The following is a 23,940-nucleotide window of genomic DNA, read 5'->3' as shown; positions in this document are numbered from 1 at the left end:
TATTGAGCGATAATTTATGTTTGCTTGCAAACCATCAAGTACACCAACAAGCACAAAAATGAAACTCAATGGTTCTTCTGACAATCCCTACCATGATCCAACTGAATATTGTAGCCTTCCAGACACATTACAATACCTGACATTAATAAGACCAAATATTTTTAGTCGTTCAATCAATGTGCATATTTATGCGTAATCCAAAAACACAACATATGTCGGCATTGAAGCGCATCATTCACTATATTCAGGGCATTTTGATCCCAGCCTTCACATGCCTTCACATGTATCCTTCCTCCATCAATAAGCTTATCTTTTACAATGATTCAGACTGGGGGTGGATGTCCAGACATCATAAGGTCTATTTTTGGTTATTGTTTATACCTCATCATAATTTGATCTCGTAGTTTGCGAAAAGGCATCACACCTTATCTCGGTCTGGCACATAGGACGAATATCGTGGAGTACTTAATTTAGTGTCTGAATCATGTTGGATTAGAAAATTACTTCTAGAACTACATTGTCCTGTCAAAAAAAAGCAAATTTGGTCTATTGTGATAACATGAGCGCGACCATATAAGCGTTAACAACGGTAGATACTTGGCACTTCACAATTGATCATCACAATTCTCATTTTTTTTAAAGCAATATAACAATTTTTTTCTTTTCCAAATTTCATCTTTATATATAAATGAAAGTCAAGCGGCCAACAAGTTACGCCGTTAATCCTATCTTAATTCTCATAGTATTAAGATTAAGAATATAAACACAAATACACCAATACATGACATGTAATTTCAGAATGAAAGTTGATAGAGATAATATAATGATCGTGACGGGGAACACATGTATGCTCAATCTCCTATATATTCATTCATAAGAAGGAGGAATGGTATTAAAACGGGGCACAGGAACACAAATCAAAGGATGAACCCTTGGAAGGGTCACAGCGGATTTCTCTTCCATGTTAACTTTCCCATTACCATCAACTTTCCATTCAAAACACTGAATCATTACAGCAAGATTTGTGGGAACAACTTGAAGTGCTAAAGAGGCACCAGGGCAAGCCCTTCTACCAGTTCCAAATGGCATAAGTTGGAAATTGTGTCCCCTCACATCAAACTTATTATCTTCTTCACTCATAAACCTCTCTGGCCTGAACTTAAGTGGGTTTTCCCACAGGTTTGGGTCCCTGCCCATCGACCATAAGTTAACAAATAAAACGGTCTTTGGTGGAATCTCATAACCATAAATATTGCAACTTTCAGATGATTCTCTCACTATAACGGGTACTGTAGGGTGAATTCTTAGTGTTTCTTTGATTATAGCTTGCATATATGGAAGATTGGGCATATCTGATTCTTGTATTAATCTACTCTTTTTAGTTACTGAATCAATCTCTTGTCTTACTTTCTCCATCACATGTGGATTGTTTATTAACTCAGCTAGAGCCCATTCAATTGTTATAGCAGCTGTGTCAGTTCCTGCCATAAATATGTCCTGCATAACATTAACATATATATAGCTTAATTACAAGTTAAAGGATGAGAAATAAAAGATATATAATTCACTTCGTAATATTCATAACCTACAACCGCAATCGTTCTTGCAACTGCGCGCTATTTTAAACTTCGTTCTTATGTAACAACTGGGCTAACAAACAACACCAACCTAGTTGAAGGGTTAGTGCTCTTGAGAAAACTATAAGTCTAACATGGAGTAAGTTGTACTCGTGTGACACAAATTTGTCATTAAAATTTGACAAGTAAAATTCTTAAAAAAAAGTTTAAATATGTCGTTAATTGATTATGTTTAGTAGATGTTTATTAAATGGAATATAACAAGGTATCACAACTTGTTGATCATCCAATAAATATAATTAGTCATGATTGTTTTTACTCAACAATTAATCATGATTTGAAACGTCATAATTCTCTATTGTTAATTGTATTCACTATAATATACTTCGTCCGGTCACTATTATAAGCAAAACTCAACTTTTTAGGTACATTCAATAATCAATGTATCTAAAAAGTGAAGTTTTGCTTATAATAGTGACCAGAGGAAGTTTGGAATTTAGCATCCTTACCAAGATGAAAGCATTGACATTCTCTCTGGTCAATTTGATTTCATTGCTCTCATCCTCTTGTATTTCCAACAAAATATCAAGTAGATCCCTAACATGATGAGCACCTTCACCTCTTTTCTTCTTTTCCTCTTGATGCTCCTTTGTCACACCTTCACCTCTTTTCTTCTTTTCCTCTTGATGCTCCTTTGTCACCCTATCCATCATTGTGTCAAACCTATCCCGAATCCTTTTCAGCTTTTTATTCATTCCATAAAAATCTATATACTTAAAATACAAAATAAAATCCGACACATTAACCTTCCCTATAAGCTCTGCAGTCTCTGATACCATCTTCCTAATTTCCTTAACTTCAAAAATATCATTCTCAGAACCAAAAGTTTTTCTCATTGTCATCCTTGTTATAATGCTATTGGTTAGAGTCAACAGCTCGCCGCCAACATCAACGGCTTCACCGGCTTCCCCTTTCTTATGCAAAAGTCTAAGAAATCTAAGAGTCTCTTGTTGCCTCAAGGGACGAAGTTGATCGAGGGTTCTTCCACCAAGAAGCTCTGACACGCATAACTTCTTCACAAACTTCCAATAGTCACCATAAGGCGTAACTATTAATCCCTTTAAGCCATATGATAAGTAGTGAACTGCAAAAGTTGTAAAGCGGTTGGAGAAGTAAGTTTCATGATTTTTAAGAAACTCCTTGGCTATTTCTGGACTTGAAGTTACTATACAAGGAACGGAGCCTAGGAAAAGTTGCATTATGGGTCCATAATGAATTGAAAGGTTGTGAAAACTTTGGTGGAGAAGCTTGGAAAGAAGGTGAATGTGTCCAATGATAGGAAGCGAAGGAGGGGTAGGTGGAGTAAGATGATGATTTTTGTTGTTTTTTCTAGCTTTTAGCATGGTTCTAATTGCAATGGTGGATAGTAGCATAACGAATACAAGTTGAATATAGTAGTCTTGCATTTCAGCCATACTTTAAAATTTTGGAAGAAAAAATGGCAAATTACAATATTGGTTGGTTTTGAGTTATGACTCGTGTGTGTGTATATATTGGTGACAGGTGCTAGGGATGAAAATAATAGACAATGGAATAATTTATGCTTACGTATGTACTAATTATCTACAACAATAGAGAGTAGAATACTTGTACAGACGGACTAGTCGATATTTGTTTTTTTTTTTTACGGATGATTTTGTCTGTTGGGAGCAATTATCTAGTTGTTTTAGAGAAAATTTATTTAGAGACAATAGATTGATTTACTTCTTTCTTATCATTTTCGTTAATCTTGTTTTGGTTGGTTTGGTTTATGTCCTCCCGGCTCCCACACTTTATTTTCCTTTTTTATATTGATAATACATTTGAAAAGATTGTATAAAATTGATGGTGTATTGGGATGATAACATAATTGAAATGTCAATGTATTAAAATGATACAAGCTTCTCCAATTTTTCTTACAAAAACAAACTGCAATAATAGAATATAATCATTCAATTGGTAAGACTTAAGAATACAGTTAATTATCTAGAACATTTAATGAGAATCTGAGCCTCACATTTCAGATTATAAATCTTAAACGTAAAAGGAAGCAAGTATTTTTTAAAGCAAATAAAGGCATACCCGGGATTGACATACGTTATATGGTGGTGTGGGGGCATGTGCTCCAAAAATGTTTTGAAATTTTTTAACTAGCTATGCACATCAATTGAATAATATAGATTAGGATAAGAATATAAAAGTAGAATAATTTTTAGGATTAAATATTTTTTGTCTTTAAATATATCAATTTTTCGTTTTAAACCCTCTAAAATTTTCCTTCAATTTTTAAATTCACTATCCCAACACAACTTCAAACCATGGTATAAACCCAAAATCTCAACATGGAGAATGCAAATCATTCAATTGGTAAGACTTAAGAATACAGTTAATTATCTAAAACATTTAATGAGAATCCATGGCTTACATTTTAGATTATAAATCTTAAACGTAAAAGGAAGCAAGTACAGTATTTTTTTAAAAGCAAATTGCTAGGTATGTAAGGGCATACCCGGGACTGACATACGTTATATGGTGGTGAGGGGGCATGGGCATGTGCTCCAACAATGTTTTGAATTTTTTTAACTTGCTATACACATCTATCTATTGTATAATATAAATTAGGATCTCCAGAGAATATAAATTATAATAATTCTTATATGATCATAAACACAAACCCAACTTATTTAGAGGCGTACAAACAAATATACAGTAATCAATTTTTTTTTAAGAGGAAATGCACACTAATTAATGTTTTTTATAAAAATTGATAGCAAATAAAAAATTAATATTTTTTATAATAATAATTATTATTATTATTAATATTTTCTTCTCAAAAAAAAAAATAGAAGTTAATAACATTTTTTTTGGTACAAATAATAGCATTTTCTATTTCCAACTTTTTCTAAATAAAGAGAAAATGATCATAACGAAAAGATAGCTAATGAGTTGGCACCAATAAATTCTTTGGGTTTGCAGGTTTAGTGGGTTGGGAAGTGGGCGGCAAACGGCTGATTGCAATTAACCAATATCTTCTTTTTGTATTTTAATAAAAAGATATATCATTGATCCCTCAAAAAAAAATCCATCATCTTTTCATTGACCATAATAAGTGATAAATTTGTAAAATATTTTGATTCAGAATATCAAAATACATAATCTTTTCATTTGTCCATAAAACCTAACTCATCTGACATTAGTGACATTGTTAAAACTATACCCTCACCCGTGTTTGAACATGAAATTTCAGTTTTGTGAGTTATGATGTTTCTTGCTATTTCGTCTACAAACTAAAAAAATAATATTTTTTTCAATATAATATTAATGATTTCTTTTGTTTCAATTGTGTAATCTATTTAATACTACTTTCAGACACTGCTGTTAGGATTTTAGTAGATTGGTATCTATTTTTTTGGTGGTGGCCAGGGGTTTGAACCCTGAACCTTGCATATATCATGCATTGTCCTATCAACTGAGCTAAGCTCACGAGGACAGTAGATTGGTATCTATAAATGTGCTGTGAAAGGGGTCATTATCTAGTTTAAAAAAATAAAGATGCATTTAGATTTATAAGATACTACTGATTAATTGCCAAATTGTAATGTTTGATGTCTTTGTGATGTGTGCATGTGATTCAGGTACCTAATTGCTTGCAAGCATTGCCATCCTCTAACAAAACATGAGTTTTCTGCATCAGACTTTATCTATTTGCACTTACAGCAAAGTCCCCATTGATGCTTCAAACCACAACCTCAGCATACAAGTGCTACTTCACAACCAAATACCCCAGACATCTAGTCCAATAAAATCCATCAAAAGACCTCACAGCTTAATCGGACAAGCAGTTGAGGACCTCCAAAAGGTTGATAAAACCATAAATCTCCACACCCTGTTGCTCTAAATATACCTTTGATAGCTCTAACCATATTACGCTGCACCCGACCAGTAGCAAGAGACCCCCGCCCGATAAGAATGTCACAAACATGTATTGAGACCTTAGGAAAAACGTCCTTAATTTTTTTTGTCAAATGACAAGACTTCTAAATTAATATATATACAGATCCTACACAAACTTTTTTACAGTTAACATATGAAAAATATTTCGTAATTAAAAGCCTCAAAACTACCCTTCTACATACGTTTCTATTGTCAAGTATTATGGAAGTGTTAGAATTTGAGATTGATATGTCTCACATTCATTCATTCCTTCTTACCTTTAACCAATTATATTCCCTCTTAGTCTGTCATGACCAATTATATTCCCTCTTAGTCTGTCATGATCACAGTTGTATTTCACAAGTCACAATATATCTCATATTTTAATTGGAAAGCACAATAGCTATACTAGTTTTAAATGAAACATCTATTTGAGTGAACTTTGTACTCAAAATTTGCATGAATTGGTTGATTACTCTCTTACAACAAAAGCTAATAAATAGCTGAATGGCATAGACTACTGTTAGACGTCTAATTAAGGAATTATATGAGAAGGGGCAGAGAAGACCAAAACAGACTTTGGTCAGATTTGTCGCAGTTATGCTTATGTGTGCAGTTTTTATTATGTGTTTTATGGATTGTAATAAATAGGGAAGTTGTGGCAGAGGGATCGGTATTCGGTTATTTGGGATAAAGGATTGGTAGGGAGCGACCATTTCTATCAATTACTTAATTAAAAATGACATTCTAAGCAAGCAAACTTTGTGCTATTGACGGATCTAAAGCATGGTATTACACCTAACCCATCCCAAAAAGAGGACCAGCTGGTGTAGGCCGGTGAAGATTGTTATCAATAAACTGCATCTTGTTCTAATGTCAATTACATTGTCCTTGACCACACATGGTAGTTCTCTCTGATCAGGAGAGCATCCACAAGAATTGATCATGGATTCTCATTAGGGGTGTAATAAGAACTTAGAAGTGTGGGCTAGAAGCTAGACTTAAATAGAAGAACAAAAATCACACGATGTGAGAGTGCAAAATAGCTCCGATGGTCATCTATTGGAGTACATTACACTACTTATATAAAGAATTGCTACTAATAGCCAACTACAAAAAACGGAAATTGTATTTTAATAGCTAACATCTCACTAACGATTGAAAAGTAACAAAATTATATATGTATCAAATAATATGTGTTGAGCAATAAGCTGCTACTCATTATCCCCGTGATAATCTATGTTAGGAAGGAATGTCAACAAAGTGATGGGCACCACAAGTAGATCCATTGCAGGGCTGATCTTTAAATATTTCCCATAATTCTAACCAAATTCCAACCTGTATTTTCTCTCACTCACACTAATTCATGCTTCTATTATATATGCATGATGCATTGTTTCCTCCCATACAGCCAACAAGGAAATCACTTACAACAACACATTGAGTTTAGGAATTACGAAGAGACGGATCAAGAGAATACGAGTGCCCATTAGGAATTTGAGAGTCCAGTCTCACCTAATCTAGCAACTCCCTAGTTAGGACTATATTGAACATAACTCCTCAAGTTTATCTATCAGAAAATAAATAGATAAACAAATTTAGATAATTCGGGGGTATGGATTTATGGAACTCCACCACAAACAATATAGTTTAAAATTTGGCGGCATGCATTTAAAACCAAGGGAAATCTAATTGTGCAGACTTACAATATCATTTTTGATATAGTAAGCAACATAGAATAAAGACAGTGAGAGTTCACACCTTAAGGCGATGCAGTTCACCAAAATTTAACTTGGCACATGGCAGATCCCCTTGGTAGATCAGAAATTTTTTTCAACCACTCCTTCCGTTTCGGTTGGTCTAGCGACTTTAGCCAATATTCATAAATAATCATTGTCTTCAAAACAAGTCCATTTTGCAAAACATACCCAATAAATTCCAGCTCATTTCCTATATATCCTTGAAAGCGAATAAAGGTCAAATGGGATACGAGGCATTTAGGAACACTTTTAGGCTTTGCCTCCAATCTATATGAAGGTGATGAATCATACGATCGATTTTCCTGGCAACAATGGACAACTCACATATAAGATCCAAGCAAAAAACACACGCACACACTAAAGCTTTAGTTAAACTGGACAAACCTTTATGAACAGATATGTTGTGAGAGATTGTAGCATAGGACATTTTTGAAGCATGTCGAACAGAAAAGTTGCATTGAAAGAGAGAAGTCCGAGCTGTAGATGAAGCAAATAACGAAATTCTGGAAAATCTAAAATAGGGGCCGCAAATAGCCACTGCTTGTACATGGCAAAAGCAAGTGATTAACTAACTGTTTAATAATTATTAATACAAAACTACATATATTAGAAATAACGAAAACTTCAGTCACCTTTGTGGTTAACCTTTGTAGCTCTAGATGTTTAAGTCCGGAGAGAGCTCGGAGGAGATTGAGTAAAGGTTCAACAGATTCACTTTCAGGAGTGGAAAATACATCGAGATATGCTTCTTCCACGCTGTGCAAGTTCCCAACAGCAGCGGCATTGCAGAATGTGATACGTTTGAGGCTAAGGTACTTGAGACCAGGTGCATCTATTTCAAGCGAAGCTCCAACCTCATCCTCAACGGTGATTTTTAACCTCTTCAAAGAAGATGGCACCCGAATTATGGCCAAAGATTCAGGACTAAATGAAATTTCCAGATTTTCGAGAATGGAGCAGCGAGAGAGAAGGATATTCACAGAATTCAAATCCAAGCGGTACTCTAGTAGTTGCAGCGCCTTCAGTGACGGTAAGCAAAATACCGAAGATTCTTGCAATTGCAGCAAGATATAGCCATTGAGACTGAGGTAAATTACATGAATGTTACGTTATCATCTTATATCATATCGCATCTATATTAAATCAGAATAGCTGAACTGAGTAAAATAATTATGGTTAAACATGTTTTTAGTCTCCGACGTTTAGGGATTAAAAGCAAACAGTTATATAATTTGTAAAACATAAAAAATTTAGGCTTAAATAAGCAAATGATCCTTGTAAATATCAAACCTTCTGCTTTTAGTCCCTGTAAAAATTTTTTTTTTTTTTTGGTTTTAGGCTAAACAATTGACTCAAGTGATTAACTAGCTCTACTAAAGGATCAAGTACCAAATCCAATATGAATCAATTTTGTAAGGACTAAAACATAACAAGAAGGACCAAAAGCAAAAAAAAAATATTTGCAAGCACTAAAACAAAACAAAAACAAAAAATTACAATGACCTAAAAGCAAAACACTCTATGTTTGTATGGATCATTTGCCTATTTAAGCCTAAAACAAAAAAGAAAAACTTACAAACATTTTGTTTAAAGTGGCTAAAAATTCACCCGAGTGAGTGGGAATCTATTACCTACTACTACAATGTCCTTATCAACTCAGTTAAGCTTATGGAAACAAATTTTGAAATGAAATGTAGTAAACAAAAAAATAAAACAAACGAGGATGAAAGGAATTGATACCTGAGGGAGACAAGGTTAGAGCAGCAAGAAAAGAGTGTAAGAGGCAGATTATTAAAACCGTCGGCAGAGAAGATAGTGAGATGAAACTCCTCAAGTTGGGGTCCAATGGCAGTATTGATCCACGTGTCAATTGAGTATGCTGCGAATGGGTCGGGGTAGATGTGATCGCAGGAGAGACGGAACTTCCGAATGACGCGTGAGCGACGGAGAGCGAGGACAGTGTTGACGAAAACGGTGAACGACATGAATTGTTCGTTGAATTCGTCGTCGGGACCTTGGTAGGTGTACTCGTTGGTGTTGTCGTGGAAATCGAAGACGTCGAGATTCTTCCAAAGGTTGCGCCATTTGCGAGAGACGAGGCTCATGCGGACGGAGGTTTTGGTAGGGAGGAAGGAGAGAATGTGACATAGTATGGAATTTGGTAGAGTGGTAAGTCTGTCAATGTCATCGTTCTCTTCCTCCATTGTTGTTTTTGTTGTTTCGTTTCCTTCACTCTTCACACCAATCAACACCTCCTCCTTCTTCTTCTTTTTCTTCAAATCAAACAAAGAGAGTGGGTTTTATTTTTTATTTTTTTCAATAAAATGAGGGTTGTTGAATTCTTTTTTTCGTAAATGGAAGGTTTGAGAAATTTTTTTACAATGCATCTCACGTGCGATTAGAAAAAAAGAGATTTTTAAAACATGTTTAGAAGTTTTTTTCTCTTCAAATTTATTAGATTCATCAAATAAATAATGTACATATTTAAGAATAGATTTTAGATTTGACCAATAAAAATATAAATAAATTATATAAGAGATTCATTAGACAGTGATTCGTTTAATCTCCTTCAATCTCAACTGGTAAATCTTACTTAGCTCTTGAGATTTTCTTTTATTTTGAGAAATCGTACTTTCACATTATTACATTAATTGTTATTCTCATGCTAATCCGTGAGAATCCAACATTTCTAAGGAGTAAAACTCAACAAATGATAACTTCTCACTAGGGGGAGGAGATTGCCTGCAGGGAGATTTCCATCTAATGAAATCTCCTCCACTCACGTTATATTTATTTACAATATGTAGGTCCAATTATTAAAAGAAATTGAACGGTATGAATTAGCACTGGACTACCTGCATTGGATTTCTCACAGGAGAGAATCCCTCCCCTCTCGAAGACTATTGACTATTATGGCTGTGTTTGGTAACACAAAAAAGCTAGCTCATAGCTTGTTGGACTAGCTTATAAGCTTGTTTTGATAAAATGAGATGTGTTTGGTAAAAAAACTTTTTTCACTAGCTTATAGCGTTTTTTAAGAAGCTAATTCAAGTAGCTTTTTAGCTTATAGCTTTTAGCTTTTTATACTTTCTTCCATTTTTAACCTTTATTTTAAAAAAAAAATAAGTGACCACTAAACCCACGTTATCAAAGTAACTGCCACTTTTTTTTTTCTTTTTCGGTTTGCTCAACAGCCATGCACTTTCTTTTTTCCATTTATACATATACACCCTCTTGCAATATATTATTTTACATACTTTTTTTGGAGAATTATATTATTTTACATACTATTTATAATTTCAAATAAAACAATATAATTTGCAAAAAACTAAAAAGATATATTATATCAAAGTTAAAAAGTTTAATTAGACAAAAATCACAATTTAATTTAGTACCACATTTACCATTTTAAAGATGAAATTAATTAAAATATTTCAAAATAAATATATTGAGTAAAATTGTTTATAAACAAAATAAATAAATAAATAAAATAGATATGTACTTTTATGTCTTTTTATATTTATCAGCTACTTCAACAACCAATTTTACCAAACACATTAATTTTAATAAGCGAGCTTTTTCAGCTATAAGCTATCAGTCATCAGCTATAAGCTAGCTTTTCAGCTATCAGCTAGCTTATCAGCTACCAGCTAGCTTATAGCTTATTTTTACCAAACACACCCTATGAGTTTCTTCAAGTAAAAAACTGAACCAAATAATAATAATAATAATAATAATAATAATAATAATAATAATAATAATAATAATAATAATAATAATAATAATAATAATAATAAAATGTCGAGGGTTAGTTTGGAACCAAAACATCACAAGGGTTCGGTGAACCAGTTCAGTATTTTTGGCCTGAATTGAACCAAAATCCAACCCAGACCCCTAGTTCATCTCCGAGCCGATTCTATTTTTCTAGAAACCCCAAAAAATTATGTTATAAGATTTAATACCTTTACCCAGAATAAATCTTTGGGAAATGTTAACTTGTGCCCTAAGGGCACAAGATAAGGATCTTAAAATAGAAACAAACAATAAATATTGTATTGAAAATATAAGTTTTTGAACTTTTAAGATTATGAATGCACAATTTCTAAGGTTAAATTTCTTTATTTAGTTTCTTATCTTGTGCCCTTAGGGCACAAGTTAACAAGACCTAAATCTTTTTATAGAGGAACCGGAGATAAATCTTATTGTGAAGATGTACGTATCTAATTTCAGATTTAAGGCAGTGAAATAACTTTTGTAGCACATGCAATTAGTGTCTTTCACTTGACTCAATGGAAGAAAAGCATTGTAATGAAGCATGCGATTTACTGATTTAGTTCCATTCAATTTTGTTATCTGACATAAAAAAGAGAGATTAGAAACCATCAAAAGCAAATCACAGCACAACATACTGATTGCAACAAACATTCATCCAAACACAAGGTTCCTATAGAGATTACAAAATACCAAAATACTAATACCGAAACTAGCATCATAAAATGTTTAATTAAAGTAATAACAAACAACACATGTAACACAGAGATCAAGATAACTACTAGGGACTTCAAAACAAGATAACATCTTACGGATATGTAACCAAAATTACAGAACCCTTCTCAGCAGCAGTCCTATTCTCTCTAGCTCCTGCTCTTGAATTTTTCAATGGCCCTGCGAGCTGTAAAGAGAAAAAAAAACAACCTAAGTAAACTTATCTATTCTATGATCAACATAAATGAAAGTATCTCAGTACTTCGTTTGACATAACCGGTAATAAATTAGAGTAGCAAAGATACTCAGATTAACGATAGTTGTAGAATGTGTATCAAACTTTTGTTGAGAAAACTAAATAAACATATCCATATATACCAAATGAGTGCTCTGCTCATGTATAACACAAGAAGTTAAACAGAAAGTTTTTTGATATTAATTCATTACCAAAATTAGGCACTATCATGACTCATACAATTTCCAAAATCCTACATCTGGTTCATAAATGAATACAGATGCTCCATTGACACAATTCAGTATTTGGTTAAGAAATGAATAGAAATGTTATCAACTTAGACCTAACTGATGAAAATGCAGCAGATTACAGCAGCAAATGAACCTTATTATATATAATGCATAACATGAGCTCAATTCCAAATGTTGATTTAAATTGCCAACAAGTCTGAAGCACTATTTAAACTAGCTCTAGCAACCATAAATGGGTGAATCATGCTTTCTCAAGACTAATAACAAATGAGGCAAGGGTAAAGATGGACCAATTTAGATCACTTCAATGTAAGACACCAGTAAAAATGATAACACATCCAAGCATGCTTTCAATCTTTAATCGATACACCTCACTAACATTCCATCCGCATGTGTTATGTCATCCAAGCATGCTTTCAATCTTTAATCGATACACCTCGCTGCCTATAATCGACCCTACTCTAAATGTTTTTAATTACCCTACCCCCTTTATTGATGTCCTGCCTATGAACTACACCTTAATTCTCTAGAGATGGATCAATCACTAATACAAATGCGAATGGACCAGGTTCTGGTTATCTTCTCCCTTACCATACAAGATAAAAGTTTATCTTTTGAATATTCAGCATTATGCAGGCTAAATTATTGTAAGTAAGCAAAAAGTTGCAACCTGTTCCAGAAGTGTATAGCCTAAATCCTAATTCCAAACAAAATTTTACTTGGATTAGCCAGTTGTAAGTAATCGATTCATGATTAGGACGTCTTTCTAAAAAGTTGTACCAACAAGGAGAAGCAGTTCAGCCACAGTGTAGTTTAGCACAGAAGGGAATTCTCAACTCTTGCAAAGCTTGAAATCCTAAAACAAGCATTGTCTAATGTGAAACTTAGTTTAGCATAGAAGGGAAATCCCAATTAGGTATTGTAAACTAACTAGATCAAATAAATATTGGATACTTTGGGGTATGGAATTACGCAGTTCAGCCATATAATATAGTTGAAAATGTGGTGACCACTGGTGACATGCATGTGATCAAACAAGGGACATATTGAAGTTTGGAAATCACAAAATCAGAAGAGGAAAGAAAAGAAAAAACGAAGCATGAGAAACTCACACAAGGAATCATATTGAACAAATGATGAAATGACTGCAAGGTTCTATTATTTCTGTAGCTTATTACACATTAAATGGTGGGACCACTTCCCAGACCCTGCGTATGCAGGAGCATTAGTGCACCGGGTTGCCCTTTTTTAGGACACATTAACTGCCGTACTCACTATCTAATCTAACTAACTAACGAACAAATAAGTAAAATATAACAAAAGGGAAATAATATATTATCTACTCTATCTTGTATTCAATAATAGATTTTTACACAATTTAGTTGCTACTCATTACCCACATGAAAATTTATGTTGGGAATGTTAAGGCTAATATGTAGATATAAAATATGACAAAGGAGACCTGGTCTCTCCCAATATTCTAATAAAATTCCAAAGAGAAGGATGAAGAGAATGAGAGGGGACTAGGAATTCAAGAGCCTAATCTCTCCGTAGCAACCAATTTCCAATTTAACGAATGCCCCCCATTTTTCTCCCAAAGCTTTATTAAATAATTACTCATTTTCTAACTTCCTACTACTCTGGTGTCTATTATAAGAGAAATTTCACTTTCTAGATTCATTTAATAAATGACAATGTATCTGGTCTATATAAAAAACTAGAAACACATCATTTACTGAACAAACTTAAAAAGTAAATTTTCTCTTATGATAGAGACCAGAGGGAGTACAATAGTTACATATGAGTTTCTACACACTTCCCAATAATATAATTTTTTTGTCAAGCCTAATTGTATTTCTAGGCTTCTTTTGAACATAGGTACTCGCGTTTAGTTCTGAGAAAATAACTTGATCAAAGAAATTTAGATACTTTGGGGGTATGGATTTGTAGTATTCCAACACAAGCAACAAATTTGGTGGAATGTATGTAATAACAAGAAACAGTTAATAGTGAAAGTTCACACCTTTGTGATACATCTCAATGAAATTTAAGTTGGCACATCGTCGATCCCCTTGGCAAATCAGAAATTTTTTCCTTCCACTCCTCCAGTTCGTTCATCATATAGAATTCATCAATAAGCACTGTCTTCAAAACAAGTCCATTTTGCAAAACATAGCCAATAAATGCCAGCTCATTTAAATGTCCTAGATATGCTTCAAATTTAATAAAGGTCAAATGGGATACGAGACACTTAGGAACACTTTGAGGCTTTGTCTCCCATCCATATGCAGGTGATGAATCATACGATGGATCCATCTGGCAACAAGGGGCAACTCACATAAATTATTCAAACAAAACACACACACACACACACATCAAAGCTTTAGTTAAACTGAACATACCTTGCCGTTGAATGTTATCAGAGTTTGCAGGATAGGACATTTATGAAGCATGTTGAATACAAAATTAAAGTTGGAAGAGAGAAGAAAGAGATCTAGGTGAAGCAAATAACGAAATTCTGGAAAATCTAAAGTTGGGGCAGCAGATAGCCACTGCAAGTACACAACAGCATCAAGTGATTAACTGACTATTTTATAGTTACTAGTAAAAAAACTACATGCAATACAAATAATCAAGACTTATGACACCTTTGTTGTTGAACTAAACAGCTTGAGATGTTTAATTCCGGAGAGAGCTCGGAGGAGATTGAGTAAAGGTTCAACAGATTCACTTTCAGGAGTGGAAAATACATTGAGATATGCTTCTTCCACGTTGTACAAGTTCCTAACAGCGGCGGCATCGCGGAACGTGATATGTTCGAGGCTAAGGTACTTGAGACTAGGTGCATCTATTTCAAGCCAAGCCCCAACCATATTCTCAACGGTGATTTTTAACCTCTTCAAAGAAGATGGCACCCGTATTATGGCCAAAGATTCAGGACGAAAGGAAATCTCCAGATTTTCAAGAATTGAACAGCTTGAGAGAAGGGTATTCACTGAATTCAAATCCAAGTGATACATATCTAGTAGTTGTAGCACCTTCAATGACGGTAAGCAAACCTCCGAAGTGTCTTGCAATTGCAACAAGATATAGCCATTGAGACTGAGGTACATTACATGAAATTAAATCAGAATAGCTGCTGAACTAAGTAAAATAATTGTGGTTAAATATGTTTAGTACCTGTTGTTTAGGGATTAAAAGCAAGCACTTGTACAATTTGTAGAAAAAGAAAGTACTAAACAATTAGGCTTAAATATGCAAATGATCCTTGTAAATATCAAGCCTTTTGGTTTTAGTCTCTTTAAAAATATTTTTTTGGTTTTAGTCCTTGCAAATATAGAGTCTTTTGTTTTAGTCCTTGTAAAATCTACTCATATTGAAATTGGTACTATAGTATTCATTTTAGTCCTTATTTTGAAGGACTTAAATCAAATATTTTACAAATTACAAGGACCAAATCCAATATGAATCAAACCAAGCAATTTAGCTCAAGTGATTATTAATGAGCTCTGCCAAAGGACCAAGGATCAAATCCAATATGAATCAATTTTGCAAGGACTAAAACATAAACAGGACCAAAAGCAAAAACTTATATATTTGCAAGCACTAAAACCTGAAGAAAAAAAAAATTATAAATACTAAAACCAAAATGTTTGATATTTGTATGGAACATTCGCAATATTTAAGCCTAACGTGAAAGGAATTGTTGCTTGCCTGAGGGAACCAAGGTTAGAGCAAGAGAAGAGTGTGAGAGGCAGGTTGTTGAAGCCAGCGGCAGAAAAGAGAGTAAGATGAAATTCCTCAAGGTGGGGTCCAATGGCAGTACTGATCCACGTGGCAATTGAGTGATCGGCGAAAGGATCGGGATGATGGATGTGATCGCATGAGAGACGGAACTTCCGAATGACGCGTGAGCGACGAAGAACGAGGACAGTGTTGACGAAAACGGTAAAGAGCATGAATTGTTCGTAGAATTCGTCTTCGGGGGCTTGGTAGCTGTCCTCGTTGGTGTTGTCGTGGAAATCGAAGACGTCGAGAGTCTTCCAAAGGTTGCGCCATTTGCGAGAGACGAGGCTCATGTGGACGGAGGTTTTGGTAGGGAGGAAGTAGAGAATGTGACATAGTAAGGAATTTGGTAGAGTGGTAAGTCTGTCAATGTCATCCTTCTCTTCCTCCATTGTTATTGTTGTTTCGTTTCCTTCACTCTTCACACCAACCAACACCTCCTTCTTCTTCTTCTTCTACAAATCAAACAAAGAGAGTGGGTTTGATTTTTTATTTTATTTTTTCATGAAATGAGGGTGGTTGAATTTTTCTTTTTCTTCTTCTGAAAGTGTGGTTGAACCTTGAAGGGAAGGTTTGAGAAATTCTTTTTCTCACGTGCAATTAGAAAAATAGAGATATTTTAAACTTGTTTTTAGAAATTTATTGCCTTGTACGGTGAGTTTATCAATTCATCAAATAAATGATGTATTTGTTTTAGGAGTAGATTTTAGATTTGACCAATGAAAATATAAATAAATTATATAAGAAATATCGTTTTATAAAGAAAACATGTTTAATTCTCTAGTCATACACATTCGTCAACAGAGATTAGAGGAAAAGCAAGGAGGATTAAGAATTGAGTTCGTTTTGCAATAATAAGAATTGATTTTGAGTAAATTAATTATGTAAAATTGACTTTGACTAATAGTAAGTTAAAAGTAAAATGATTTGTGTTGGGATAAAAGTGAGTTAAACTATAAATTTATGTGTAAAAATCAATTATATAATCAAAAGTTACAAATTCTAGTTCAAATATAATCAATTTTAGAGGCAAGATCAATTGAACTCAAAAACAACAAAAGATTTCATAATCAATTCTAACAGCTATAGAAGTTGAACCAAATATAAACTTTGCCGTATTTTCCTTAAAAAGAAAAAGTTGTACCAATACTAAAGTAGTAAGTAGTAACCAACCCATGCACTCTATTTATTTTTATTTTTTTAAAGAACCCATGCACTCTACTGTGTTTTCTGTATTACTAACAAGAAAAAGTATCACTCCCATATTGAAGATGAAACTTGGAAGTGTCAATACTAGCTTAATTAATTCATAGTTTACTCTACACCAGATGAATGACTCATACTTGGAAGTATTCATACAAATTTTACTAAGCAACATTAAATCTAGTTGACTTGTAACAAGTTTTGACTAATTAGCATTACTTAACAGGTCATGTTGCAGTAACACAAGTGAGCAAAATATATAAAGATTTTCAAATTCAGATTATTGGCCTCAATAAGATATAGGTTCAAGCACTTGAGTTTCTAGAAAGTGGGATTATTATTCTAGAGAATGTTCAGTACCAACTATTCTACTAGGACATGTCCTAATATTGTGTCCCTCTTTCTGGCACAATCGACATTTGTATACTCTCTGAGATGTCATATCCATTCTTTTATTTGAAATAAGTTGAGGGCATGTCCTTCGGTTATGGCCATATTGTCGACATATTTTACATCGATGATGTTTTATAACTTTCCCATCACTATGGCTTATCCTTAACTTACTGCATGTTCTTCTGTTGTGGCCTTTTTCGCCACATAGCCTACATGTGAATCGCCGATCAATCAAACCATCATTCAGTTCTGGACAGTAGTGTCTCCTATGTCCTTCACGTCCACAATTTTGACAATAGAATTTCACACCTGCATTAGAATAGGCATGAAGTGTTCATGTAATTGAATTTCAACCATGCCTGATTGAAGTGGAAGTATATAGAAGTTTCTCTTATTTACTAGTAGTCCAGGAGGATTTGAACCCCGTCACTTGAGGTTACAAGGCCGAACTCTTAATACTGACCGGACATCTCACGGACTACTAGTATCCTGTTTGAGACCTCTCAAAAGTTAAAATAAACAGACTATTTCAAAGGATGAAAATGACCTTGCATGGCCATGCTCCTTTTTTCACGGTTTATTGGATCACTAAAGAAATCTTTCATAGTTTTGGAAGCATGATTTCTTGCTGAAACGGTCCTCTTGGCTTTCTGCATTCATCAAATCAAACATTTAATGTGAAGAATTTTCATTATGCAAAAATCTAATGCTTCAAATACTTGCATAATTTATCCCTGGCAATAAAAGCCTTATGCCAATACTCAAGTAGTACAGTAGTCCATGACTCCATGTCATTTATGTGTGCTTATGTATTACTATCAGACCAAATAATTTATGCTAACAGAAAAGAAAATTCTTCAGGCTTGGTATATTTCATATCTACTAAGCATAATCAAAATTAATATTTAGTATTACATAACAGAAATCGCAAAACACGTGTAGAACAAAAAAGGAATTTGCTCCAGTTTTTTTAAGATGCCCTATTCCCTAGCCTAATTAAAACTAAAATCATAGCATTCAAAAACCATTTGAGTTTGATTAAGCTAGGTCCTAGGACTGGAAAGAAATTTAATATTCGTAAAAATCATCTTAGTAGAGCGTATGTATTTGTGTTCCCTTTGTGTTGGTCCTTTAAAAATATTCTGTTTATCAATGACAACAAATTGATTCTTCAATTATGATTAATGACATCAATTCATTCCTTGCAGTGCCAATTTGATGACAAAAGTGTAACATTTAAAGAAATTTGATATATATATTTGGACTTTGGAGGATCATATCAACATGTCTACTCCTAAACTGCACGTAAAAACAATAAAAAAAAAAAAAAAAAAAAAAAAAAAGAAAGATAAGCACGTCAAAAAGTTATTTTTGGATTCGAGTTTTGTTTTCTAGACTAGATAGTCCTCATAGATCAAATCAAGTGAAGTCTAATTCTCAGTGCATTAAAAAAAAAGTTATCTTGTGAACACAAATGCAGTAAAAAGGTAACGAAACAATCACATTATAATAACGAGGTAAATGACTATTTAAAAAAGCACCAAACTCAAACGAAATACAAGTTTCAGCATTTTAAACCTTAATAGCAGCCACTCGCTGTGCCTGAAGCGTGGGATCCTGGTGGATGATCTTCATTCGTTTGCTAAATAGACCAGTTTTGGCATTGAGACTCTGCAATCATTCAACTAAACAAACACATTTAAATTTGCATTCTTAGCAACAGATATAAATCCTGTGTTTAATCAAACGGAAAGAGAAAAAGGTGCATGAAATTTATTCAAATCATTCAGAATTATAACTATCCTCTATAGTCTATACTACAATAAATACTTCTGCACAGTCTGTCCATGCATAACATGAAAAAGTTAATGCTGAATTTTCTTAACAAAAAATACGTTAATGCTCAAGTTTGCATAATAAGAACCATAATTAAGATTAAGCAGCAAACTAACTTTTAATGAACGACTAATCTTCAATCCAACTTCAGGAGATGGTGACTGGTAAACACGCTTGGATTTTTTCTTCGCATCTAGCTTTATGTCCAATTTGTCAACTTCATCATCATCCTTCACTTTGAGTGGAGATCTAAGAATAACCAAAATAGTAAAAAATCAATGACGAAATATTCTATATTGCCGAAAAGTCATTACCATTTTGCACAATTCAAAATCTTAAAAGTAAAATAAACAGCACAATAAACTTCTAGGTTTAACCAGTATGTTAACGACTATCATATAGAAACTTATGACATCATAAGGATAAGTTCACAAATATTTAACATCGTGTCAATTATGCAACAAATATAATAAATAAAAAAACACACACAAAAGCTCCCTACTCAGGCGTTTTTGCATCTCTACTTTAACAAAATGATAATTATACTAATAACTATTAAAAACAACAAGAGTTGTTTTTAACACCATAACTAAAAATAATATTAGTAAGATCTAAACTAACAAGGTCAATTCATTTTCTTCTGCAACAAGGTAAACAACATTGATTATGATAATGGATCATACTCATATATTAACATGAAAATACTGCACCAGATTTCAGAATCCAATTACACAAGCACAGGGATACAGAGTACAATGCAAGGTTATAGAAGTTCAACATCAGCAGCATGTATCCACAATAAGATGAAAAGATAATGAAACAAAGATGTATTGTTAAACGTCTTAACAACATTTCCAAGGAGTTAATAGAAGATAAAAACAGTAAAGAAAGTGAAATTTAAATTTCAAGTGTTACATTGATTGAGCTCTCTCCCATGGTCGTTCATCAATCGACTCTTCCCATATAACACAATCTCCAGAGCACTGGTGGCATGTTAATAAACCCTGTTCAAATGAAAAAAAGGAAAAACGGGTTCATGATATAAATTATGCTATATGTCATAATGTTTATCAACTTACTACCAATGTAGGAAAATACTAAGCAAGAATCAGCAGTTACTAAACATCAAATCTCATGTCCATTAACTCTAAATGTCCATCCTAGTGTAAATTTCACATTCAGAATTTTGTTCAAATCAGAAATAACTTGCATACAGTATGAATAAATCACATGTAAGAATTTCTTAATTAAGTCTATGTTCTTCACTTACGGAAAAATTAGAAGCATATAAATGTTAGCAGAGAAATTAAATTAGAGCTTCAGAAAACTTATACAAGAACCAATTGGCTAAAACTATCATAGTTATATTGTAAGATTCTTTAAACATTTCTTCTGATCGAAATGTTCATCCTTAATTTCAAGATATCTTAGATCGAAAGAGTATAGGTAATCAAGTACATGAATTACAAAAATTTGCATAACTAACCAAGATTTTCAGCGGCAATTTGGTTATTCATAGGAATCATAGCACAAATGATCATCTAAATCATCAAACCCTTCTAATAAGACCAAGTTGAAATTGTGTTTTATTCAAAGAACAAATATAGTCACAAAAAGAAAGTTACCTTTCCATTACATTTTGGACAGTCTGATCTAGATCTTTCAATTCCACATTCTGTACAAGGAGTATAACCCCTTCCTCGGCAACTTGGACAAGGTAGCTCTCTGATATATTGTCCATTTGGACCAAACCAAGACCTTGGTTCTCTTGTATGAGAGTTAGCTTTCCTGGAATAAAAAATGTGGACCTTGTCAGCTTCAAATCATAATTGAAACAATGATTTCTATATCCATACGTGTAAGTAAAGATACAAGATTTTGTTGCATTTCTAATTGTAAAATTAAAATTTGTTGCGTTTATTTTTTGTTAATATTTTAAATCAAAATGAATACTATATAATGAATGTGATAAAATAGATTCACTAAACTCCTAGCATAAAAAAAATTGACACTCCAAGCATAAAAGAAATGTGGATAGACGATAGACATTGGAGATGCGGGGTATAAATGTGGATAGACGCATAAAAGAAATGTGGATAGACGATAGACAAATGTGGATAGACGGTATCGATCCCCATACCTCTCGCATGCTAAGCGAGCGCTCTACCATCTGAGCTACATCCCCATTTTAATAATAATAACACCGCTATAATTTATAATGAGAAAAGAGAACATGTATTGTCAATGTAAATTAGTTTTACACCGACGACTATTAAAATTTGAGAAACCGGTGGTGGTTAGCGGTTACAATATATGCTTATATGGCAAGATGGTCGGTTTTTATTGGATGTACCTCCATTAAACTCGTTATTTGTGATAATTAATCTAAGAAAAAAGCTAAATAAATGAAAAAATATATATAAAATGGAGACCTTGGCTTGAATTCCACCTCCAGCCCAAACAGATCCTCTGGATGACTGTACCCAAACTGTTACAAAAACATTATCACAACTATCAAAATGTTAAAAGTTTAAACAAAAAAGAGAAGATAGTGGAAAAAAAGAGTGTACCTGGGATGATTTAGGGATGGAAAAGGAATCATCATTGAGTGATGAGCAAAGGATGGTAGGTGCAGGAAGGGAAAGGAAGAGATGAATGTTGAGGTGAGGTGGTTTTGTTGTGCATGGAAATGTGAGAGAACGAAATGGAGTGTGAATCACTAGTTGGCAAGAATTCATGAACTTGGTAATGGTTGTGATTGCTTATTCAAACTTTGTTTGATATGTTTTTGTTATTTCAACAAGGTAAAGATGATGATGATGATGATGATGATGATGGGAAATGGTTATGTCATGGGTGCTTTGAGGCTTGAGGGTTAAACGTGTGGTCGCAAAAAAGACAGGGGAAGGGGATAACGATGGATATCTAAAAAGAAGAACAAATATTTCGGTACATGATCAAATTTGACACTAGGAAGAAACACACTCCAATATTAACAAGACCATTAGATTCCTTAAAAAAAAAAAAACCATTAGATGATTCAGTATAAGATTAAATATGTTTTTCGTCCATATAAATATAAAAAAATTGTTTTAATTCTTCTAAAAAAATTCTTGGACTCTTAGTCATTATAAAATTTTTAATCACAAGTTTTAATCCTTATTTTTAAGTCAACTTATTCCTTCAAAAAGAGTTAACTTATGTATTTTTCATTGAAATTGTGCAGAACTGTATAGAATATTGTAAAAATCTCTATTAAAAAAATTGTGGAGAAACAATCATCTCGAAAAATTGTGTGAGCTTTAACCATTAGACTACTTAAAAAAAATTAGAGATCACGGCTATTATTTCTCTCATTGCCTTCTCATTTGAATTGTAGCTTATTCTCAAAATACACGCATTATTTGGATTATATAATTTAAATAAAAAAATAGAATTTAGATTATATAATCCGAAATATACTTATAGATAAGTAACCATCAGAATCCCTCCATTTGATTAGAAACACCACCCCCACCCCCTCCCCAACAAAGAAAGGCTCACGACGAGCCACAAATAGTTTAATCCTTCTACACAATTGATCTCAATCGAACAAGTCATCTTAGGTTCAATTGAATCACAAACCAAACAATATACTAAAACGATTACAAAGAACCTCATCTAATCATGGGTGTTACCAAAATAGTGATTGTGCCCATCCTCACCGACCCACTAGCAAATAGACATGGCAACAATACCCGTCCCCATGGGTACCCGCCCAAACCCACCCCAATTTGACGGGTTTTCCCCGCTTTGACTGGGTTTGGGTATGGGTTTGGGTTTTTCCCGATTTTAAAACACGAGTATGGGACGGGTAACGGGGTTATATGTACCCACCCCGAACTCATACCCATACCCGTCCCAAATATAACAAATTATTTTTTTACCCCTTTTTATATAAATAGAAACACAATCTTAGATCATATGTTATTTGGTTTAATAATTCCCGTGTTATAAAAATTGCCTTTGATTTTTAAAGGAGCAACAAATCATTATGTTAAGGAAATGTTAAAAGGAACATAATGCTTTACAAAATTGCCATTGGGGTTGGAAAAAAACTTTTTTTTTTATTAAAAAATAATTCACTGCGGGTACGGGGATAGGGATGGGATCCCAGAACCCGTCGGGGACGGGGATGAGGTTCGACTTCTCATCCCCGTTGGGTATGGGTAAAGTAACAGGTAAGTATATGAGAATAGGGTACGGGAATGGGAAGGTAAAACCCGTCCCCACCCCCATTGTCATGCCTGCTAGCAAAATATAGAGTTTTGAGTTATCTGACTTTTTTTTAACAAAAGTTACTTGACTCTTATAATTTGGAAGACTAACATTCGTTTCACACGTGTGTTTTATGTCATTTAAATTATTAACCAAACAATTGAACTTAAGTGGTTAATGAATTA

At 33.5% G+C, this 23,940-nt stretch overlaps 4 protein-coding genes across 5 annotated transcripts; all 4 read right to left on the bottom strand.

The window, feature by feature from the left end:
• Positions 1 to 597: 597 nt before the first annotated feature.
• LOC146899585 (cytochrome P450 93A3-like) lies at positions 598 to 6,750 on the bottom strand. Of its 2 annotated transcripts, XM_085735912.1 has the most exons (3): positions 2,242 to 6,750; positions 2,087 to 2,196; positions 598 to 1,497 (listed from the first exon to the last, which is right to left on the bottom strand). In XM_085735912.1, the coding sequence occupies exons 1-3, from the start codon at positions 3,050 to 3,052 to the stop codon at positions 868 to 870; spliced, it is 1,551 nt and encodes a 516-aa protein (XP_085592038.1). In that variant the 5' UTR covers positions 3,053 to 6,750; the 3' UTR covers positions 598 to 867. The 2 variants fall into 2 exon arrangements, with proteins under 2 accessions (XP_085592038.1, XP_085592037.1); XM_085735911.1 differs by having other exon boundaries at positions 2,087 to 6,750.
• Positions 6,751 to 6,892: 142 nt separating this feature from the next.
• On the bottom strand, positions 6,893 to 10,081 carry LOC146899584 (F-box/FBD/LRR-repeat protein At1g78750-like). Its single transcript, XM_085735913.1, has 4 exons — positions 9,050 to 10,081; positions 7,942 to 8,392; positions 7,694 to 7,846; positions 6,893 to 7,611 (listed from the first exon to the last, which is right to left on the bottom strand). Exons 1-4 carry the CDS (start codon positions 9,511 to 9,513, stop codon positions 7,327 to 7,329), a joined length of 1,353 nt encoding a protein of 450 aa, XP_085592039.1. The 5' UTR covers positions 9,514 to 10,081; the 3' UTR covers positions 6,893 to 7,326.
• Positions 10,082 to 11,681: 1,600 nt separating this feature from the next.
• Positions 11,682 to 16,543, bottom strand: LOC146899583 (F-box protein At4g09920-like). Its single transcript, XM_085735910.1, has 5 exons — positions 16,000 to 16,543; positions 14,929 to 15,387; positions 14,683 to 14,832; positions 14,304 to 14,596; positions 11,682 to 11,981 (listed from the first exon to the last, which is right to left on the bottom strand). The coding sequence occupies exons 1-4, from the start codon at positions 16,456 to 16,458 to the stop codon at positions 14,318 to 14,320; spliced, it is 1,347 nt and encodes a 448-aa protein (XP_085592036.1). The 5' UTR covers positions 16,459 to 16,543; the 3' UTR covers positions 11,682 to 11,981; positions 14,304 to 14,317.
• Positions 16,544 to 17,461: 918 nt separating this feature from the next.
• On the bottom strand, positions 17,462 to 22,310 carry LOC146899582 (zinc knuckle (CCHC-type) family protein). Its single transcript, XM_085735909.1, has 8 exons — positions 22,069 to 22,310; positions 21,931 to 21,986; positions 21,124 to 21,286; positions 20,414 to 20,502; positions 19,615 to 19,747; positions 19,241 to 19,333; positions 18,210 to 18,312; positions 17,462 to 17,971 (listed from the first exon to the last, which is right to left on the bottom strand). The coding sequence occupies exons 1-8, from the start codon at positions 22,234 to 22,236 to the stop codon at positions 17,607 to 17,609; spliced, it is 1,170 nt and encodes a 389-aa protein (XP_085592035.1). The 5' UTR covers positions 22,237 to 22,310; the 3' UTR covers positions 17,462 to 17,606.
• Positions 22,311 to 23,940: the final 1,630 nt, after the last annotated feature.

Source organism: Medicago sativa, chromosome 8 (genome assembly GCF_051527215.1).
Source record: "Medicago sativa cultivar Bolivia chromosome 8, Bolivia_mono, whole genome shotgun sequence".
NCBI lineage: Eukaryota > Viridiplantae > Streptophyta > Magnoliopsida > Fabales > Fabaceae > Medicago > Medicago sativa.
The sequence above is the reverse complement of the archived record's forward strand: the minus strand, read 5'-3'. Positions and strand labels throughout refer to the sequence as shown.

What these genes read in the sequence shown, in the direction of transcription:
- LOC146899582 (XM_085735909.1), bottom strand. Translation starts at nt 22,236, where the DNA reads ATGAATTCTTGCCAACTAGTGATTCACACTCCATTTCGTTCTCTCACA. An exon ending in GTCCAAAATGTAATGGAAAG is followed by an intron (nt 20,503 to 21,123) that starts GTAACTTTCTTT and finishes TCATTTGAACAG; the next exon opens with GGTTTATTAACATGCCACCA. An exon ending in AGCGAGTGGCTGCTATTAAG is followed by an intron (nt 18,313 to 19,240) that starts GTTTAAAATGCT and finishes TGATGAATGCAG; the next exon opens with AAAGCCAAGAGGACCGTTTC.
- LOC146899583 (XM_085735910.1), bottom strand. Translation starts at nt 16,458, where the DNA reads ATGGAGGAAGAGAAGGATGACATTGACAGACTTACCACTCTACCAAAT. An exon ending in TGTTTAGTTCAACAACAAAG is followed by an intron (nt 14,833 to 14,928) that starts GTGTCATAAGTC and finishes GTGTACTTGCAG; the next exon opens with TGGCTATCTGCTGCCCCAAC. An exon ending in TGATAACATTCAACGGCAAG is followed by an intron (nt 14,597 to 14,682) that starts GTATGTTCAGTT and finishes CCTTGTTGCCAG; the next exon opens with ATGGATCCATCGTATGATTC.
- LOC146899584 (XM_085735913.1), bottom strand. Translation starts at nt 9,513, where the DNA reads ATGGAGGAAGAGAACGATGACATTGACAGACTTACCACTCTACCAAAT. An exon ending in TCTAACCTTGTCTCCCTCAG is followed by an intron (nt 8,393 to 9,049) that starts GTATCAATTCCT and finishes AATTTACCTCAG; the next exon opens with TCTCAATGGCTATATCTTGC. An exon ending in CAACATATCTGTTCATAAAG is followed by an intron (nt 7,612 to 7,693) that starts GTTTGTCCAGTT and finishes CATTGTTGCCAG; the next exon opens with GAAAATCGATCGTATGATTC.
- LOC146899585 (XM_085735911.1), bottom strand. Translation starts at nt 3,052, where the DNA reads ATGGCTGAAATGCAAGACTACTATATTCAACTTGTATTCGTTATGCTA. An exon ending in ATGTCAATGCTTTCATCTTG is followed by an intron (nt 1,498 to 2,086) that starts GTAAGGATGCTA and finishes AATGTTATGCAG; the next exon opens with GACATATTTATGGCAGGAAC.